Source organism: Rhinolophus hipposideros, assembly GCF_964194185.1.
Source record: "Rhinolophus hipposideros genome assembly, chromosome: 23".
Taxonomy (NCBI): domain Eukaryota; kingdom Metazoa; phylum Chordata; class Mammalia; order Chiroptera; family Rhinolophidae; genus Rhinolophus; species Rhinolophus hipposideros.
Window position 1 is genome coordinate 8834840 of NC_138069.1, and position 16423 is coordinate 8851262.

General features: G+C 35.5%; 1 protein-coding gene across 11 annotated transcripts in view; it reads right to left on the reverse strand.

Moving 5' to 3' along the window:
* The window catches only part of RAPGEF6 (Rap guanine nucleotide exchange factor 6), a 179758-nt gene that overhangs the window by 43862 nt on the left and 119473 nt on the right, over positions 1–16423 (reverse strand). For all 11 annotated transcript variants that reach the window (XR_013992373.1, XM_081035330.1, XM_081035328.1 and 8 more), the window contains 4 exons: positions 15085–15192; positions 12788–12991; positions 10007–10115; positions 5117–5357 (listed from right to left, as the gene is read on the reverse strand). Coding sequence is in view for 10 of the 11 variants with exons in the window: in XM_081035330.1 (XP_080891456.1) it covers positions 5117–5357; positions 10007–10115; positions 12788–12991; positions 15085–15192 (662 nt within the window). In the remaining variant the exon portion in view is untranslated. The remainder of the gene's footprint in view (positions 1–5116; positions 5358–10006; positions 10116–12787; positions 12992–15084; positions 15193–16423) is intronic.

A 16423-nucleotide genomic window follows, 5' to 3' on the forward strand; every position in this document is an offset into this window, starting at 1 on the left:
TTTCGGCGCCTTTCTTTCCTCATAAAAAAATATGAATAATGCTATCTATCCCCCCAGGACCACTGTTAAGATTAAATTAGGTAATGTAGGTGAACATTTTGGCACAGAGGAAAATAGGATTACTATTTTTAATATTAGTGAAGTATTTTTACCAAAATTAAAATAAAACGGTATAAACCTAGAAAGGATTTTAAGCAATTCATATTGAAAAACAGAGATGGGCGGGGTGGTACAACACTTAAAGGCACTATAGAAATAAGAAATGCTTTCCTGGGGAGAGAAAACAGTCTGATCTGACAGATGAGGCAAAGGAATTACCTTATTTAATAAGTAATTTTGTGCTTATGCTAAATTGGCTCCTTATAATTAGATGTGTATTCCTAAAGATAAGAGCTAAATGTTTTAAGATTAGATAAGAGATAAAAAAGGAAGGGGGCTTTCACAGACACTATTATTTATAGCTTTAAGTAATTTGGCGACCATTTAAATTATGTAGGAACATACATATATATATGTATATACGTATATACATGTATATACGTATATACATATATATATACGTGTATATATATATATATACACGTATATATACACGTATATATGGCAATCTTTCATGGTTGTTTTTTTTTTTAAAACAAACCTGCCAATTTTTGGACACAGAGGGTCAGGTAGCTGAATCCAAGGAAACAAACTGTTAGAACGAGTAGTCAAATCCTATTAATAATCAAAGTAGAAGCAACTTTAACAATGTTAAAATGTTTTAATTTTCTATGAAAAGAAATTGGCTGCATTAGCTGCAGTAAGTCAGAATTTAGAGACTAAGAGAAGCACATGAAATATTGAAGTCCTTACTTCTCTTACTGATCTTATTTAATATTACTTCTGCTTTTTAATAGGTAACAGATATGACACTATACAGTTATAATAATGTAAAGCTGGTTACAAACTCATGGTAATCAAGGTGAGCATGTATAAATGAAAACTATACTAATGTTACGTACAACCCATGCCATGACATGAATGAAATAGTATCTAATTGGCAAAATATCCATGCTTGTTTGGAAGCTGAACTGATAAAGCCTATTTGCAAACAGTTATGCCGTTTCTTACCAAAATAGTCTCCTGAGAAGGTGATGCAGTAACAGAAACAAGACAGTTTTGAAAAATTCCTCAATAATTCCCCAACACTAAATTTACTTAAAGTATATCTGAGTAAATATCATCAATATGCAAATAAAAAATAACACCAATATCAAAAGCAAACAAAAAATGTATGCTGACAAGAAATGGGGAGAAAATATAATTTCTGACAAGCAAATAAGGCAGTCTGCTTCTGGTACTGTTATAATAATATAAAAATATTACTTAGGCAATCTGTGATTAAACAAAATAAATGTTGAGTGATTAAAAAAATAGATTTCCTGAATTGTGAAAGTCTCAGGTCAAGAAAAACCACATTGCTGGGTCTTTATTTACAGATGTTATTCAAAATCAGTAACTTGTTTTTCACTCTAAATTTTCAGGAGCATTCCTTCATTTTAAAATTATGTCAGGTAACTGAATCCAAGGAACCAAATTTCCTTGAGTTATCTGTTCTTATCTCAACTGTTTGTTCCTTCCTTACATTCACTTTCCTTATTCCTCTCACAGATGGAGACACTCTTACAGTATTTCTACAACTCATCCCCTACTCTTAGAGAAGTGAGTGCTGCAAAGGGCAGAGACCAAGAGTCTCTTCCAAAGAGTCCTGGCACATAAGGGATGTGCAGAAACTGTGGAATTAAACTAATCAAAATGTTTTTCATTAAAACATATTCAAAGTAAAGAACTTAAAAGCTACACAAAAAAAGCAAGAAAGAAAAGAAAAATTAACTATAAAACCACACCTTAGAGAAAACCACAATAAACATTTTTTTTTAGTCTTTTTTGCAGTATATATAGCACAACTTATTTAAACAATCCCTTGTAGTTGAACATTTAGGGGATTTCCAATTTTTTTTTATTATAGGTAATGTCCCTAAGAACATCTGTACATAAATCTTCATTTAATTATTATTAGAAATGGAATTACTGAATCAAAGTTATGGACATTTTTTAAGCTGTTACTAAAAAACTGTCCAAATGCTTTCTAGAAGGCTGCATCATTTTACATTCCCACAGCAATCTCAGCTTAATATCTCTTACGTTATTAATTTTGGCCCTAACTATTCTCTTTGGCAATTTTTAATGAAAGTTTCCTGTTTTAAATTGTCTATCTTTGATTATTATTGATACAGAACATCTGATTCATGTTCTCTGCCTATTTTTCTATGGAAGTCTCAGCGATTTTGTGTGTGTGTGTGTGTAGCAAAAGGGGTTGTCTGAATTCATTTGTGAGCATTAAATACCAAGAAATATGACATGCATTCTCAAAAATGCAAAATGGCCACTCTGAAAGACAAAATGACAAGTCAGTTCCCTCTGCAAAACAGACTCCAGTAGAAAAACTTCACTATTTCTACTAAAATAATCTATTTTTTTTGGTATTTATATAGCTGAAATTATTAGCATTTTACTTAGTCCAAACATGCTGAGAAGAGATAGCTAGCTTAACAAGAACTCCTGAAGGGCAGCATTTTATTCATGTTTGTATTCAGAGCCAACAGCTTCCTGATGGCACAAAACAAGACTTAATAAATGCTTGTTGATTAATAAACAGGAAAAAAAATCCATTCTGAATTTAAGTAAAACTGTTTCCACTATGTCTTTCATTTTTTGGGTACCAAATAATGCCTGTAAATATTCAAATGATTGCGCCTGGACACTTCAAGTTCCACGCCTTCTGCTCTGACCAAGGATAGAACCCAAGGATTAGCGGACATTTGGTCCTGCCCAAAACATCCACGGAGACTTCTGGTCCACGCAAGAAGGTCTTGAAATTTGGTCCTGTCAAAAACTTCCACGAGCGTATCTGGCCCATGCCAAATGGTCCTTGGTATTCAAATCCCAATCTTCTGTAAGATTTGAACCCCAACCTATCTAGGCTACAGAAGCAAGAAGTGTTAGCACCGGCTATACAGCCACAAGTCACTGGAGTAACAAAACATGACAGCCCTTTTTATATATTAATCCTGTAAACCAAAAGTATAAATAAATGTTATGGGCTATTTGAACTCAGGGACGTTTCTAAGTGTGGACATTTTGGACAGGACTAAATGTTCTGCCAGGAACCCCGGGAGAGGAAGAATTTCTACTCCTGAAGGAGATGCTGTGGAGAAGACATACTGCTTCAGCTACCTGAAACATGACCACAGCTGGCGGGAATGGGACACTAACAAACAAGCTAAAGCCAGTTACCATCCCAGTGTTCTCTCTTTTTTGCTGACACATGTCATAACTATGCCACTGTTCAAGATGAGAAGCAGTTAAAGGAGATAAATACATTCCAGCCCAAACCCACCAGGGATTCTGGAAACATAACTCAGGACTTTACTGAGGAACTCCTCTTCTGATCCTCCATTCTTTTTCCTTCCCTCCATGCAGACTGGTGGTCATCCAAAACTGTCCCCAATCTCTTCAGTGTATATTCTTCTTACTCAATGCTCATGTGAGAACAAGCCTTTTCTCAGAGTGTCTTCTGTGCTGCTACAGTATTTTAAGAATTTGGCTATTTTAAAGTTACAATTTTTATAAACCACTCCCCTCAAGAAGAGCAGTCACTTAGAAAGGAATAAATAATAAGCTTTCTAGAAACGAGTAACATGAAAAACAGAGCTCAGGATGTTTCAATCCTCTGTGAACCCCCAATTACGTGAAGAGCAAATCTGTTTCCCTGACTGGAAATAGATCTCAAAAATAATGTTTTCTAATCAGGAGATCTTTTAAGATCTTTATGCAAAAGATGAGAGCTGACGTTTGCCGATTTCTAAGCTGCCTCCTAGTAAGTCTCCTTGCTGATACTGCCACACGTGTCCCACCTTCAACACCAACTACTAACACGTGAATGAGAGAGGTGTTCCTAAAAGAACAAACCCTATCACGTCACATGCCTTCCTGCTCCCCTTTCTGACACGATGAAGTCCGTATCTTTGGCGTAATATTCTAAGTCCTTCATAACCTAGCCCTAACCTGTCTCTCCTTTCAGCTTTTGGTGTGCACACATAGTCTACTCGAACCTACCAAGCTTGTTCCTGCCTTTGTATTTATCAAAACACTTACCACCCTCTACTGCGCCAATTGCCTGCCTTCCCCTTTAGATAATCAACTTTTGAAGGACAAGAAACACTCGACTTATCTTTCCATATTTCTATTTCTGGATATTGTGCCTAATGTATAATAAGTGTGTGGAGAATAAAGGGCTCCTGATATAAATTCCTTAGAGGTAGGGACTGTCACTTTTCAGGGCTAAAATTATCACCTGGCACAGTGCCAGGAACTGTCAGAAGCCAAATAAGTATTTTCTTTGAATATGTTTTGTTTGAATATGCTTTCTTTCACTGATTAATTATGCCAACCTACTATGTGCTAGGTATTGTATTTGATTAGAACTTTTGTGATTGCTTACGGAAGTAAATAATGTAAAATATACAGATATAACATATACTAGAGTCATTTCCAGTAATGACACTTCAGTGGATTGATTTCATATTTTATAGACCTTAATTTATATTTAAAATCTTGAAAGATTACTCAGTTTTGGTGACATCTCATTTTGGAAATAGAAACTGATTTAAAAAGTCAGCTTTAGAATTCAAGAGGGAATTAAACAGTGCAATAAGAGCAAGATGATTTAAAACACAAAAAACTAGGATCAGTGAATGTGTCCCAATATGTAGATCAAGGGATTGAAATTATACCAAAAACATACCAAAAAAAAAAAAAAAAAAAGAATAAAATGGACAGTATTTTCTAAAATTCAAGACAAGGCTAATGGAAGAATACACAATCTAACAGTGTTAATGTCAATGGAAAAGATGGGAAGACATTCAGAATTTATTTTCTTATTTATGGATTGCTTGTAGATTTTATGATTTGTTAGTTGTATAAAAAACAAAACTGACCCAACTTCCCCTCCCCAAAATAAACATTTTACAGTCAATAGGAAAACGTCCACATGACTGAGACTGGCATTACATACCTAAATAGTTTTGGAGGCAAAATACTAAATCGTGTTTTATCCAAAATTTTCCTGATTTTGTTTCTTCCACCTGAAACAGTATTTGCTTTTACTTTCTTATTTCCTTTTTCCTGTGACGTCTGTTCAATATCTCCTGGTACATCCTGGATTGAATGGCGATTACTTTTTTTTTCAGCAATTTTGGGAATATGAGGAACACCAGATTTCTCTTGTTCGGTCCTACTAAGTAACTCTTTGAACACTGCAGAAATAAATAAACAAACTTGTTATTTCTTCACATTAGCAAGTTTTTATATCAACAAATTTTGAGGGTAAACACAGTCACTCACTATCACTTGGCCTTTCACAGTTTTATTCATTAACCATTATGAAATTTATACACATCCTTTATACATGACTATACTTCTGATGCTGTCCAAGAGTGATTTGAAAAAAAGAAATCACTGGGGAAAATGGAAAGGAGGTGGGCAGGCTGCCAGCATGTCTGAAAAGTCTAGGGGTTCCTATTTAGGTAATAAGCAATATAATTGCTAGTCAACTCAGATTTTGTTGAGACAGATATTTGGATTCTATTATTTGTTATTCCTTATGATAATACATATCAGTTGAGATGAGATATAAATGTTATAGTCAGGCTAAGTTTTGCAAAATTTAGCCACTAAAAAAATGCGAAGAGCTCTGTTCAACCTGTTTTTACCAGAAGTAAACAGTACCAACTTTGGTAATACAAGACAATTTCCTTAAGGTCACATTCACAAGACTGTCACTCAGTAAAGTAAAGGACTAAACACTTAATTAGAGTGGTCTTATGTAAACAACCAATCAGTGTTAGATAGCTTTCTATCACCTTTTTAAGCCTGGTGAGTTACTTCATACTTAAAGAGGGGGAAAGTGCAGTGGGGGGCCCGTCTAGCAATCTCTTCACCTAGATCTGATTTTTCACCATGTGAGAGGGGCTATACTTCCCCTGAGATCAGGTGAAAGAAAGATGTATCGGTGTAAGACTATCTATCTAGAAGCTATTAGAGGCTCATTTTCCAGTTAGAAAAATCTGTATCACCTATTTTTCATTAAGTATTGTCATGAAAAAGTTTTTTGGTTATATTAAATGTGTGTTCTAAAATAAGACAGATCAACTGCTAGAGCTAAAAAAAAAACACTAAAAAGATAAATGCTAACGTAGAAGGTAACTTTCCTAAAAACCTATGGTGCCTGCGGGGGGTTTGAATGAAAGAAAAATGGTGACTGTATATTCTTGAACATGAAGGTCTTCAGCCACGTGAGATGTAGACTTTCAGTTAATCAGTAGGTGCAGCTGTGAGCAGTATTACCTTTATATCTGTACCTTTATAGAAAAAAAGCTGTAAATTATATAAATGTGCCCAATGAAACCCCAACCACAGAGAACTGTGATCTTTTCCAGTTATTTTTTTGGATAAATCAATAGTTTCCCACAGCATCAAAGGACTAACAAGATTCAGATGGACAAAGCCTTAAGAATTGACACGTTGCAACATAATAATTTGGTTTTCAGTTGGAAAACTGAACCCCTTTGAAAGTTTCAACCAGAATGATGTCACATTACACCAAAGTATATCGCAAGCTTATGAAAAGCTTGTACATTTTCTGCCTTCAAAATAATGGAAACCTTTAGAAGTCACCTTTCAAAAACACTGTTGGATTAAAATACAATAAACTGCTTTCAGCATCTATTTTCAAAATTACACCTGATTTTAAGCCATGCTGTAAAGGTAAAATGCTTTTTTGAGCTAAAGTCAAGATATACATCCATTCAGAAAATATTTTCTGACCTATGAACACATGTCAGGCACTATACTAGAGGTCTGACGAGTCTTCCTGTTGGAGAACATACAGTCAGTCTAAAAATACGTGTCAGAAAGAGAACATAACAAGAGAAACTAAGATGGCAGGCAATCTTTAATTAAGTCACCACGTAAGGTGAGTAGATTTTAACTAGGCAAAGGGAGGGGAAGGAGGAATGATTCCAGGTAGAGGAAATGTCAAGTTCAAAGTTTCTGCGGTAAATGTTCAAGAAAATGAAGACGATGAGAGAGAAGCGGTCTGACAATGCTATGGTAAGGTGTTTGAATTTTCTGTGAAGAACAGTTCTCTGAATGGGCAGAAGATATCTCTGGCTGTGGTGTGTATGTAAGGCGACAGGGTACAAAGTATCTTCGATGGACTTTCTTATATAATTATAAGGAAAAATCTGTGGAGCTTGTGATTTATAGATTAATAAAAATGATTGTGTTAACTTTAGAAAAATTAGTCAAGGACAAAAATGAACGCATGGTGGGCCAATGTAATTACAATACCATTAAACAGCCAAGATCAGACACATCGATCAGAAATGAAGGTGCCCAAAAATCAATAAAAATTTAACACATTTGATTAAAAATTTCTCACTCATATATGTATGTATGTTTACACACACACAAACAAAAAAACGCAAAGAAGGAAAGTCAAAGGACAAAAAATTGGGGGAAAATATTTACAACCCCCTTAAGACAAAAAGATACTGTCTTTTATAGGTCATTCAAATCAAAAAATGAGTAACTCAGTATAAATATGGACAAATAAAAAGATTGTTTATAAAAAAAATATTAACACATAAAAAAGGTGCTCAACCTCCCTCATTATTAAAGAATGTATAAGAGTAACTATAAAGTCGATTATGCCCATTGGAGAGGCATTTTCATATACTGATGAATGCAGAACGCAGACTGCGGAAAACTTTTAGAAAGTAAAACTCTGGTAATTGTCATAAGTAACTCCATCTTGAGAAATTTATCTTACAGGTGTGTCTATATAAGCATAAAACATAAGTACAAAGAATTTTTATTACATCCTTGTAAATAGCAAAAACTGATAATAACCTACAACATCCATCAGTATCACATCAGCTCAATAGATTATGAGAATAACGCAATGGAATTCTATGTAATAACAATTATACAAGTAAAGCTGTATGAACTGATGTGGAAAGGTACAGAATGCTGTGCACAGCATGGTTCTATCATGCATCTTTCTTTAGTGTTTTAATTTTCAAACCATATGCATGGTATTACTTTTATTAAAAAATTTAGATGCTAATAATAAATTATCTGAGTGGTGGTATTTTAAAAGATGTTAGAAAGTTGTGAAAGCCAAGAGAAATAGATGAACTAAAATTTCACAGCAGGAAGAGAATAAATGGAGATAGTGCCAACTGTTTTTTTCTTTGGGGGCATTTGCTGAGTCTAAACATGAGGTGTGGATCAGGTAGAAGGACTCCACTAGAGGAAAGAGAACTTTTGATGGCTGCAAATACTGGCATAAAAACTGGAATAAAGCAAAGACCAAAAGCAGTGCTGCTGTTTCCCATGAGATGTATCCATTAGTAATGCTGCATCCTTCAGCTAGAACTTTTCTGTCTCCCAAGGTCCATGTTAAGCTAGTTCTGTGTTTTTATACATCATATCTGATACCAGTTAGTAACTATTATGTCCAGGTACAGAAAGCTAAAGGTATTTGATCCTTCTAAGAACCCTATGAAATACAGTTGGAGACACTGACGCTTGGAGAGACTTAATTTGCTCTAGGTGACAGAGCAAGCTTTGCCTTCGTGTTTTTCAAAATCAGAATCCTATTAGTTTAATCCAAAAGTCGCTGTTTCTAGATAATAGTCCAAATTCCAGGAAACTGAAAAACGGGGAAGGCTTACTTATTTGCTACTAAATTAACACAATATTAGAAAACTGCCAATAGACAGTTATTTACCGGATTAAACACAATGTAATTCAGTAAAAGGAACTCAAGTGAAAATGAGGAAAAATACCAAATGTTTCATTTTTCATTATGACTAAGTGCAGTATAAGGAGGAGCCAAAGAAGAAAAAAATAGAGCATACTTCCTTTTCCATGGGTATAGCTTTTAAATTCAACTCTTTTCTTAAATTGTAACCTAAATGACCTACAGGATTTTTTTCCCTCCCTACTTCTTAGGGACTCAAATCTTCTTTGATAGTTTTCAATTGCTATATTGTTCTCAGAATTTCAGAGAAAATCCTATGGTATTTAATAAAACCGAATTACAGTCTTTCCTAAATGTTTAAAAAAACAAATAGGAAACGAAGTTAAAAGTATAAGCTCAGTCCTTGCTTCTTTCAAACACAAACACGATCAAAACATACTGTAGGTACAGTAATCAACATTTTTACAAAAAGGTAGAGCATGCTGTTATTAAAAATCTGTAATTTACTGCTTAATTCAATGTTTTACTCAATTTATTTCCATGAAGCAGCTAATCTAGCATTCATACTATTATTTCGAAAAGCTAGCTAGCTACCGTGTTTCCCCGAAAATAACACCTAGCCAGACAATCAGCTCTAATGCGTCTTTTGGAGCAAAAATTAATAATATAAGACCCAGTATTACATTATATTATTATATATTATATTATTATATTAGACCCGGTCTTATAGTAAAATAAGACTGGGTCTTATATTAATTTTTGCTCCAAAAGACGCATTAGAGCTGATTGCCTGGCTAGGTCTTATTTTCGGGAAAACACAGTAAAAGAGAAGTAGGCTGATTTGCACATTAGCAGGGGGGAAAAGAGCCTGATTGCGACTTCTAAATTTCATTCAGGTCATTCCAAGTCTCACTCAGTATCTGCCAACGAAATACAGTACATAAAACTCAGTAGACATTTTATAAACAACTGAATGTAGTTGTAGAAGATTTTTAAAATGTATGTAACTAAATGCAAAAAACTATATCTCAACACCAAAGATAGAAACACGTTTATGTTTTTACTATCCTCCTTCATTATAATGACTTTTCTCTTTTCTATTATAAAAAAAAATGCTGTTTTTACAACAAAACTCACCAAAAATGTTGGTCTTTACAGTAAGTGCAAGATGAGTGTTATTCCTCAGAATTTCAAGGGCCTTCACAAATGTAATATTCTCAAAGTTTTGTCCATTTACTTCCATTATCTTCAGAAAAGTACATGAAAATACAAATTAAGACATGAACAATATTAGTTACTTCTGAAACTTTAAGTTTAATAGTAAAAACTTGAAAAAAATGCACCCATATGTGAACAATGGTTATCTGTCAGAGAAGTGGGATTACTGTTTCACTTTTTTTCCTGAATTATTATTTCCCCATATCTCTACTATAAACATTTTTTTTCAAAGTTCATTCCCTCTGGGAATCATATTAAATTTAAAAAATAACACAGGGTGGTTTATATATGAAGGAAAATTTTAATCATGTCAGATCAGGTTGTAAAAATAATTGCCTGTGTATGTACAGGCATAGTGAAATATTTTAAGTGAAATATTCTAAATGCAAATTTATTGCATTTAAAAGAGAGTAATTCATTTAAAAGTGGTACTCTAAATATATCTACTATCATTTCCAGCCACTGACTGAGTCAGGCAGTCTAAAAGCAACAGGCTGACTGCAATGGGTTCCCCTTACGTGTGACACTGCTGATCCTTTACAGCAGGGCTTCCCAATTTGCAGTACCTCAGATCACACAGGAAGCTTATTTAAAAAATACCAATTCCAAGGAAAAAGGATAGAGAGAGAAATATAATGAGCAAAACAGACGACAGATCTCAGGGACTGACACAAAGATTCCAGAAGGATGAAAATAAAAAACAGTGAGAAACAAAACTTCAGGAAAACAGAAGGGGAAAAAAAAAAAATCACAGAAGTAAAATTCCCAGAGTTGAAAAAAGTCTTGAGTTTACATATGAAATGTATCATCTAATACCATGCAAAGAGAATAGAGATTATTTAAAATATATCCCGATGAGAACTGTCAATTCTAAGGACAGAAAACAAGAAATACAAGCATCACTGTAGGGGTCAGGAAGTGGGGCTAGAGATCAACGGTCCCTAAAAAAAGAAAAAACAAGGTTGGTTTGGACAGCACTAAGATGATGCGATACTCTTCTGTGACTCTGAAGTTCTGAGGGAAAAATAACTGTGCCCAAAGGATTTTCTACTCCACTGAACAAAAGCATCAGACATGCAGGAACACATAAAACTACCGTATCCATTTGCCCTTTCTGAAAGAAGTACTAGAAGACTACCGGAGATGAATCAAAATAATGGGGACATATGGCACAGATGAAATGAAGCTGATCAATGAAATCAGCAAGGGAGGTGTAAATGTCTCAATAATTGTTAGTAATAAACTAGTAAAACTTAACACAAATGTCAAAAGTAATCTTAAAAGATATATAATGTTAAAAATGACTTAATAATCTAGATCTAAAAATCTAAGATAATTTCAATGACGCCTGGGAGGACTGAAGAAGTAAAAGCAGGATAAATTTCTATCCCCTGTCAGGAATAAAATCATTGGAAATTTTTTTTCCTGTGAAGAATGAGATTCTTAAATGTGCTTACAATAAAATATGGGAACAATAAAATACTGACTCCAGGATCTCAGCTACTAGATATTCTTAATAAGTCTGGGGTAAGGCCCAGAAATCTCTATTTTTAAAAAGCTCCCTTAGGGCAAGATGGGGATTGTTACCACTTTGTATTTGAGTTTTGTAACTCCTCTCACTGTCGGTATTTGGGCCGGAGAGCTCCTTGCTCTGAGTGCTGCTGTGGTGGGGGCGCAGGCTGATTAGCAGCATCCCTGGCCTCTATCTACTGGATGCCAGTTAATCTCCAAGGCATGACAATTAAAAATATCTTCAGACATTGCGTAATGTCTCCTGGGGGTGGGGGTGGGGGCAATATCACCCCTGGTTGAGAACTACTGTTCTGTAGTGTGGAACTTTTTCTAATGTGAATGCCTCAGTATTTTAAAAAATAATAGTATGGTTCAGTTAAAAATAAAATAAAGTCACAATCTAAATGAATGAGTGAACAATTTTTAAATGGGAAAAAGTAAGCTTCCCAAGTGATTCAGCTAGACTTGGGAAACACTCTGGCGTACATGAGAATCATCTAGAGAAAGTTGTTAGAAATACAGATACGCAGACTTCATCTCTGGAGAATGTGGTAATAGGACTGATGTGAGCCTAGGAGTTGCAGTTTTTAATAATAAGGTTGTCAGTAATCACATTTTGTAATACGATGCCCTAGTTACCTAAAGACAGTAAGGAGAGACGAAATCCCTACCAACTTCCTCTCAGTATCTCCTTTTTCTAGTCCCTTAACCTGGCCCACTCTGCTTAGGGATCTGGTTCTGTTATCACACGAACATTATCTAAGCTGAAAACATTATTTATGGTAATCGTAGGCCATTCACATTTTAGAGCGCTATGGTGTGAGTGTTTGCTCCTTCAAAGCTTGCAAGGGTGCTAACTTACATATTGATCTTTCTGGATTGTTCTGAAGTTGCCAGGTAAACAGCTTCTTAATCCTTGGACGATGGGCAGGACCATTCAAAGAAGGTCATACTGATAGTGCCCAGACGACCATGCTGTTTCTGGCCAAAGTTTGCATTAAAAGTAATAGATATGAGACAAATGTATTTTTAAAATAAACTATTTTTAAAATACCACGTCTAACAAAGAAGCTCAAAACAGTATTTCCTTAAATTGATCACGCTTGCTTGAAGAAATACCAGATGAGAAAAAAATAGCAGGCATAATACTTAGAAGGCTTTCATTTAAGGAGTTGGTTAGTTACCTACCTGATCACCTCGTTTCAGTCCGGCATCAGCAGCTTTGCTACCAGGTTCTACTCCTTCGACAAAAATACCAAATCCCTTCTCACTCCCTCCATTAAGGCTGAAATGCAGCGGGGACTCCCGGGAGGCCTTCTGCAGCACCACCTGTCTCCACTTTGCCTTTGCAGCACACGCAATATTCAGCAACCGGAGGTGACCATTCATTTTCTAGGAAGTAGAAAAGGGTAAAACGTATACAAATGTAGGTGTCTATTCCTACAGGCTTAAAAAAAAAATCACCTAAAATTATTAGAATTTGAGCTACATTTGAAACACAGAGTGAAGAACACGTTAGCAGGGGTAAATAACACTGAAGAGGGAAAACTTCCACCCCAGTGCACTCTCAAGAGTATCTCTTAGTATGACTTTTAAAAACCTCCAGATAATCACAGGTTAGAAAAGATTTCAAAGTGATGCCTCATTTAGAGAGGGATGACAAAAAAATTACTTCTCATTTCCTGAACCTTCCCTAATACATACTCTACTGCTTATCTCCTGGCTTTTATATAAAACCAGAATCTTTTAAAACTTTCATTTAAAACCTTAAATGACTTGAACCATCTTTTCAAATACTGTCTAATATTCAAAGACACATTCAAGTCTCCACCTGTTGCAGGAATGTTACTCCTGTGTTATTTTAGATCTTCCTTAAACTTAGTAATACTCTGTAACTTCCAGATCCTAATGCCAGTTTAATATTCAATAATTCTCAAATAGTGTAATACGTACAAATCTCATGTCCTTAACAAGAGTCTAAAGTAATTTCAGGGTAGGGACCAAAAGTGATACCTGTTCTGATCCTATGTAACACGTTGGAGTATAAGACATAATTCAATAAGTACTTGATGACTGACAGATTTACTGGGGAGAAAACCATCCATGACTGTAAGGCAGCTTCAATTTTCCATTAGCCTCTGAATATCTATCTACGCAGTCAGCACTGGGAGAGCACATGATGGTGGTGAGTCTCTATGGCTTCTTAATCAAGTTCCCCAATTCCGTTCTTTCTCAGAGCAGACTGGCTACAGCAACCAAGGAATAGGAAAGGGGACAAAAATCTGCCAATTTCCTCCTTCTATGCAACTCAATCCCTATACTCTATGCGTAAAAACAGTAATTCTTGAGGATTTGCTATATGCCAGGTTTTGTTCTCAGATTGTTACATTCACTAGCTCATTAAATTTTCCTAACAACACCAATAAACTAGTGACGACTAACTATAAAGTAAGACAAATGAGGCACAGAATGTTGGGCAACTTGTCCAAGGTCACATATCTACCAAGTGGTGGAGTATGAATGTTAATTTAGGAAATCTGACTCTTGAGCTGCATTATTTATTTCCTAAAATTTCAAGTTGCTTGAAGCGACAACCCAGTTGCAGTCCAGTTTTATATCTAAAAGGAGAATAAAATGGATTCCTAAATAGCTACTGTGAAAGTTAAGAGGACCTTGTGGGGATTACCTTAGGTGTTGTAGAACAAATGAAATCATAGGCAGAAAGGAGAATTACAAAGTCTAATCCAGATCTGATATATAAAATAGGCCTTAAAGGTTACATAGTTTCAAACAGCCAGATTGGAAAAAGAGAATTCCAGCTTGAGAGAACTGGCAAACAACAGAAAATCACCTGGTTGGCTATAATCCAGGATGCACAGAAAAAAGGCTGAAAATGTACATGAGGGACCTGAATGTATGGGTGAGGAACTACTTTGGTAGGAAATACTTTGGTTTATTGACAAAAGAGAGCAATATGGATCTCATTTCTGGTTTAAAAACAATCTTCTGGCCACAGAGAATGGACTAGAAGGAAAAGAGGCTAGAACAAAAATCAGCCAGCTATTGTAACAGATCAGGCATAAGGAAATGAGGCCCCATACTGGGGAGTGAGGAAGAAATGGCTCAAAGAAGCATAGGAAATATGTGGATGCCTAAATCAGTGACCTGGCTGACTGAGCAACCAACTGGACATCTTGGCCAGCGAAGTCAAAGCGAGGGGCCCACATGTGCACCAGAGTTTATGAGCCTGGGGGACTAGGAGGTAACATGATCATTAGTCTTAAAACAGAAACAGAAGAGTCAGGGAAAAGCATGATTTGTTTGGGTTGGAGTGGCAGAGGATGAGCAGAAGATTAAATACGGATTTGGAAGTTCTCAGAACAGACATTCAAAATACAGAAGAAAGCTGTTCTGAATTGCTACTCTTGGGGGTGGCGAGGCGGAATCCCTAAAGTCTAAAGAAGATAAATACTTTTGAGCCTTACTGTATCTTCCAGATTTTTTTCAAATTCCTCCAGAAATCGAGTCATAGCAGGATCGCCTTCAAAATCATTAAAATGATTATTTACCCACAATAATACAATCCGTGTTACCTGTGGAAACATGGAGGAGGCAGCACATTGTGATTAGAGGCATTCTTTCACAAAATAGATTCCCAAGCATGTCCAAAACTGAGGGGGAATTGCATTTTACAGCTAGTCCCTTACCCCCTTTCTGGCACCCAGAAAGTTCATTCTAACAGAAAGACACGGTTTCGTTTGAGCTTTTGTTTCCCTGCGTACACAAGTAACAGAAGCAGCCAAGACTCTGGGCCCTCAATGAGAAAACACAAGCCTGTATGCTAAGTAAGTACATGGGATGTATATTTCAGACAGTACCTTAAAATGCCAGCTCCAAAGGGCAGGCAAACGTGTCAAAGGTGTGTCTACAGTCCAAAACTTGTTTAACCAAAATCATAACAAAAACAAATCTGAAACTTCCTTTGTTTATAAATACCGTTAATTTTCAAAGTTATGACTTGTTTCCTTTGTGCCATAAACAGAAAATTAAAAACTAACAAATGAAAGTTACCTTGAATAATGTGTCTAGCTAAAATGTAAGTATTTAAGTCATGTTTTTAAAACTGTGGTGGAATACACATAAAATCCACCATTTAAATCACTTTAAATGCACAATTCAATGGCATTTAGCACATTCACAGTGGTGTGCAACCACCACTAACACTAGTTCCAGAACATTTCATCGGCCCATCCCCTTTAAGCAGCGACCTCCCATTTGCCTTCTCTCCAGGCTCTAGCAGCCGCTAATTTGCTTTTCTGTAGGTATTTGCCTATTTTGGATTATTTCATACAATATGTGACGTTTTGTGTCTGGCTTCTTTCACTTAGTATAACATTTTCAAGGTTCCTACAATTGCAGCATGTAGGATTTCATTCATTCAGTATTTCATTCCTTTTTATGGCTGAATAATATGGCCGTACCACGTTTTGTTCACCAATTCAACAGTTGATGAACATTTGGATTATTTCTGAAAACCTTTTGGCTATTGTCAACAGTGCTACTATGAACATTTATTTGTATACCAGTCTGTTTGCACACCTTTATTAAGTTCTTTTGGGTATATACATACCTAGGAGAATTACTGGGTTATATAGTAAATCTATGCTTAACTTTTTGAAGAACCACCAAACTATTTTCCACAGCAGCTATACCATTTTACATTACTACCAGCAATGTACGGGAATTCCATTTTTTCCACATCCACATCCTTGACAACATTTATTTCCTTTCCTTTTTTTTAAAGCCACCCTAGAGAGTGTGAAG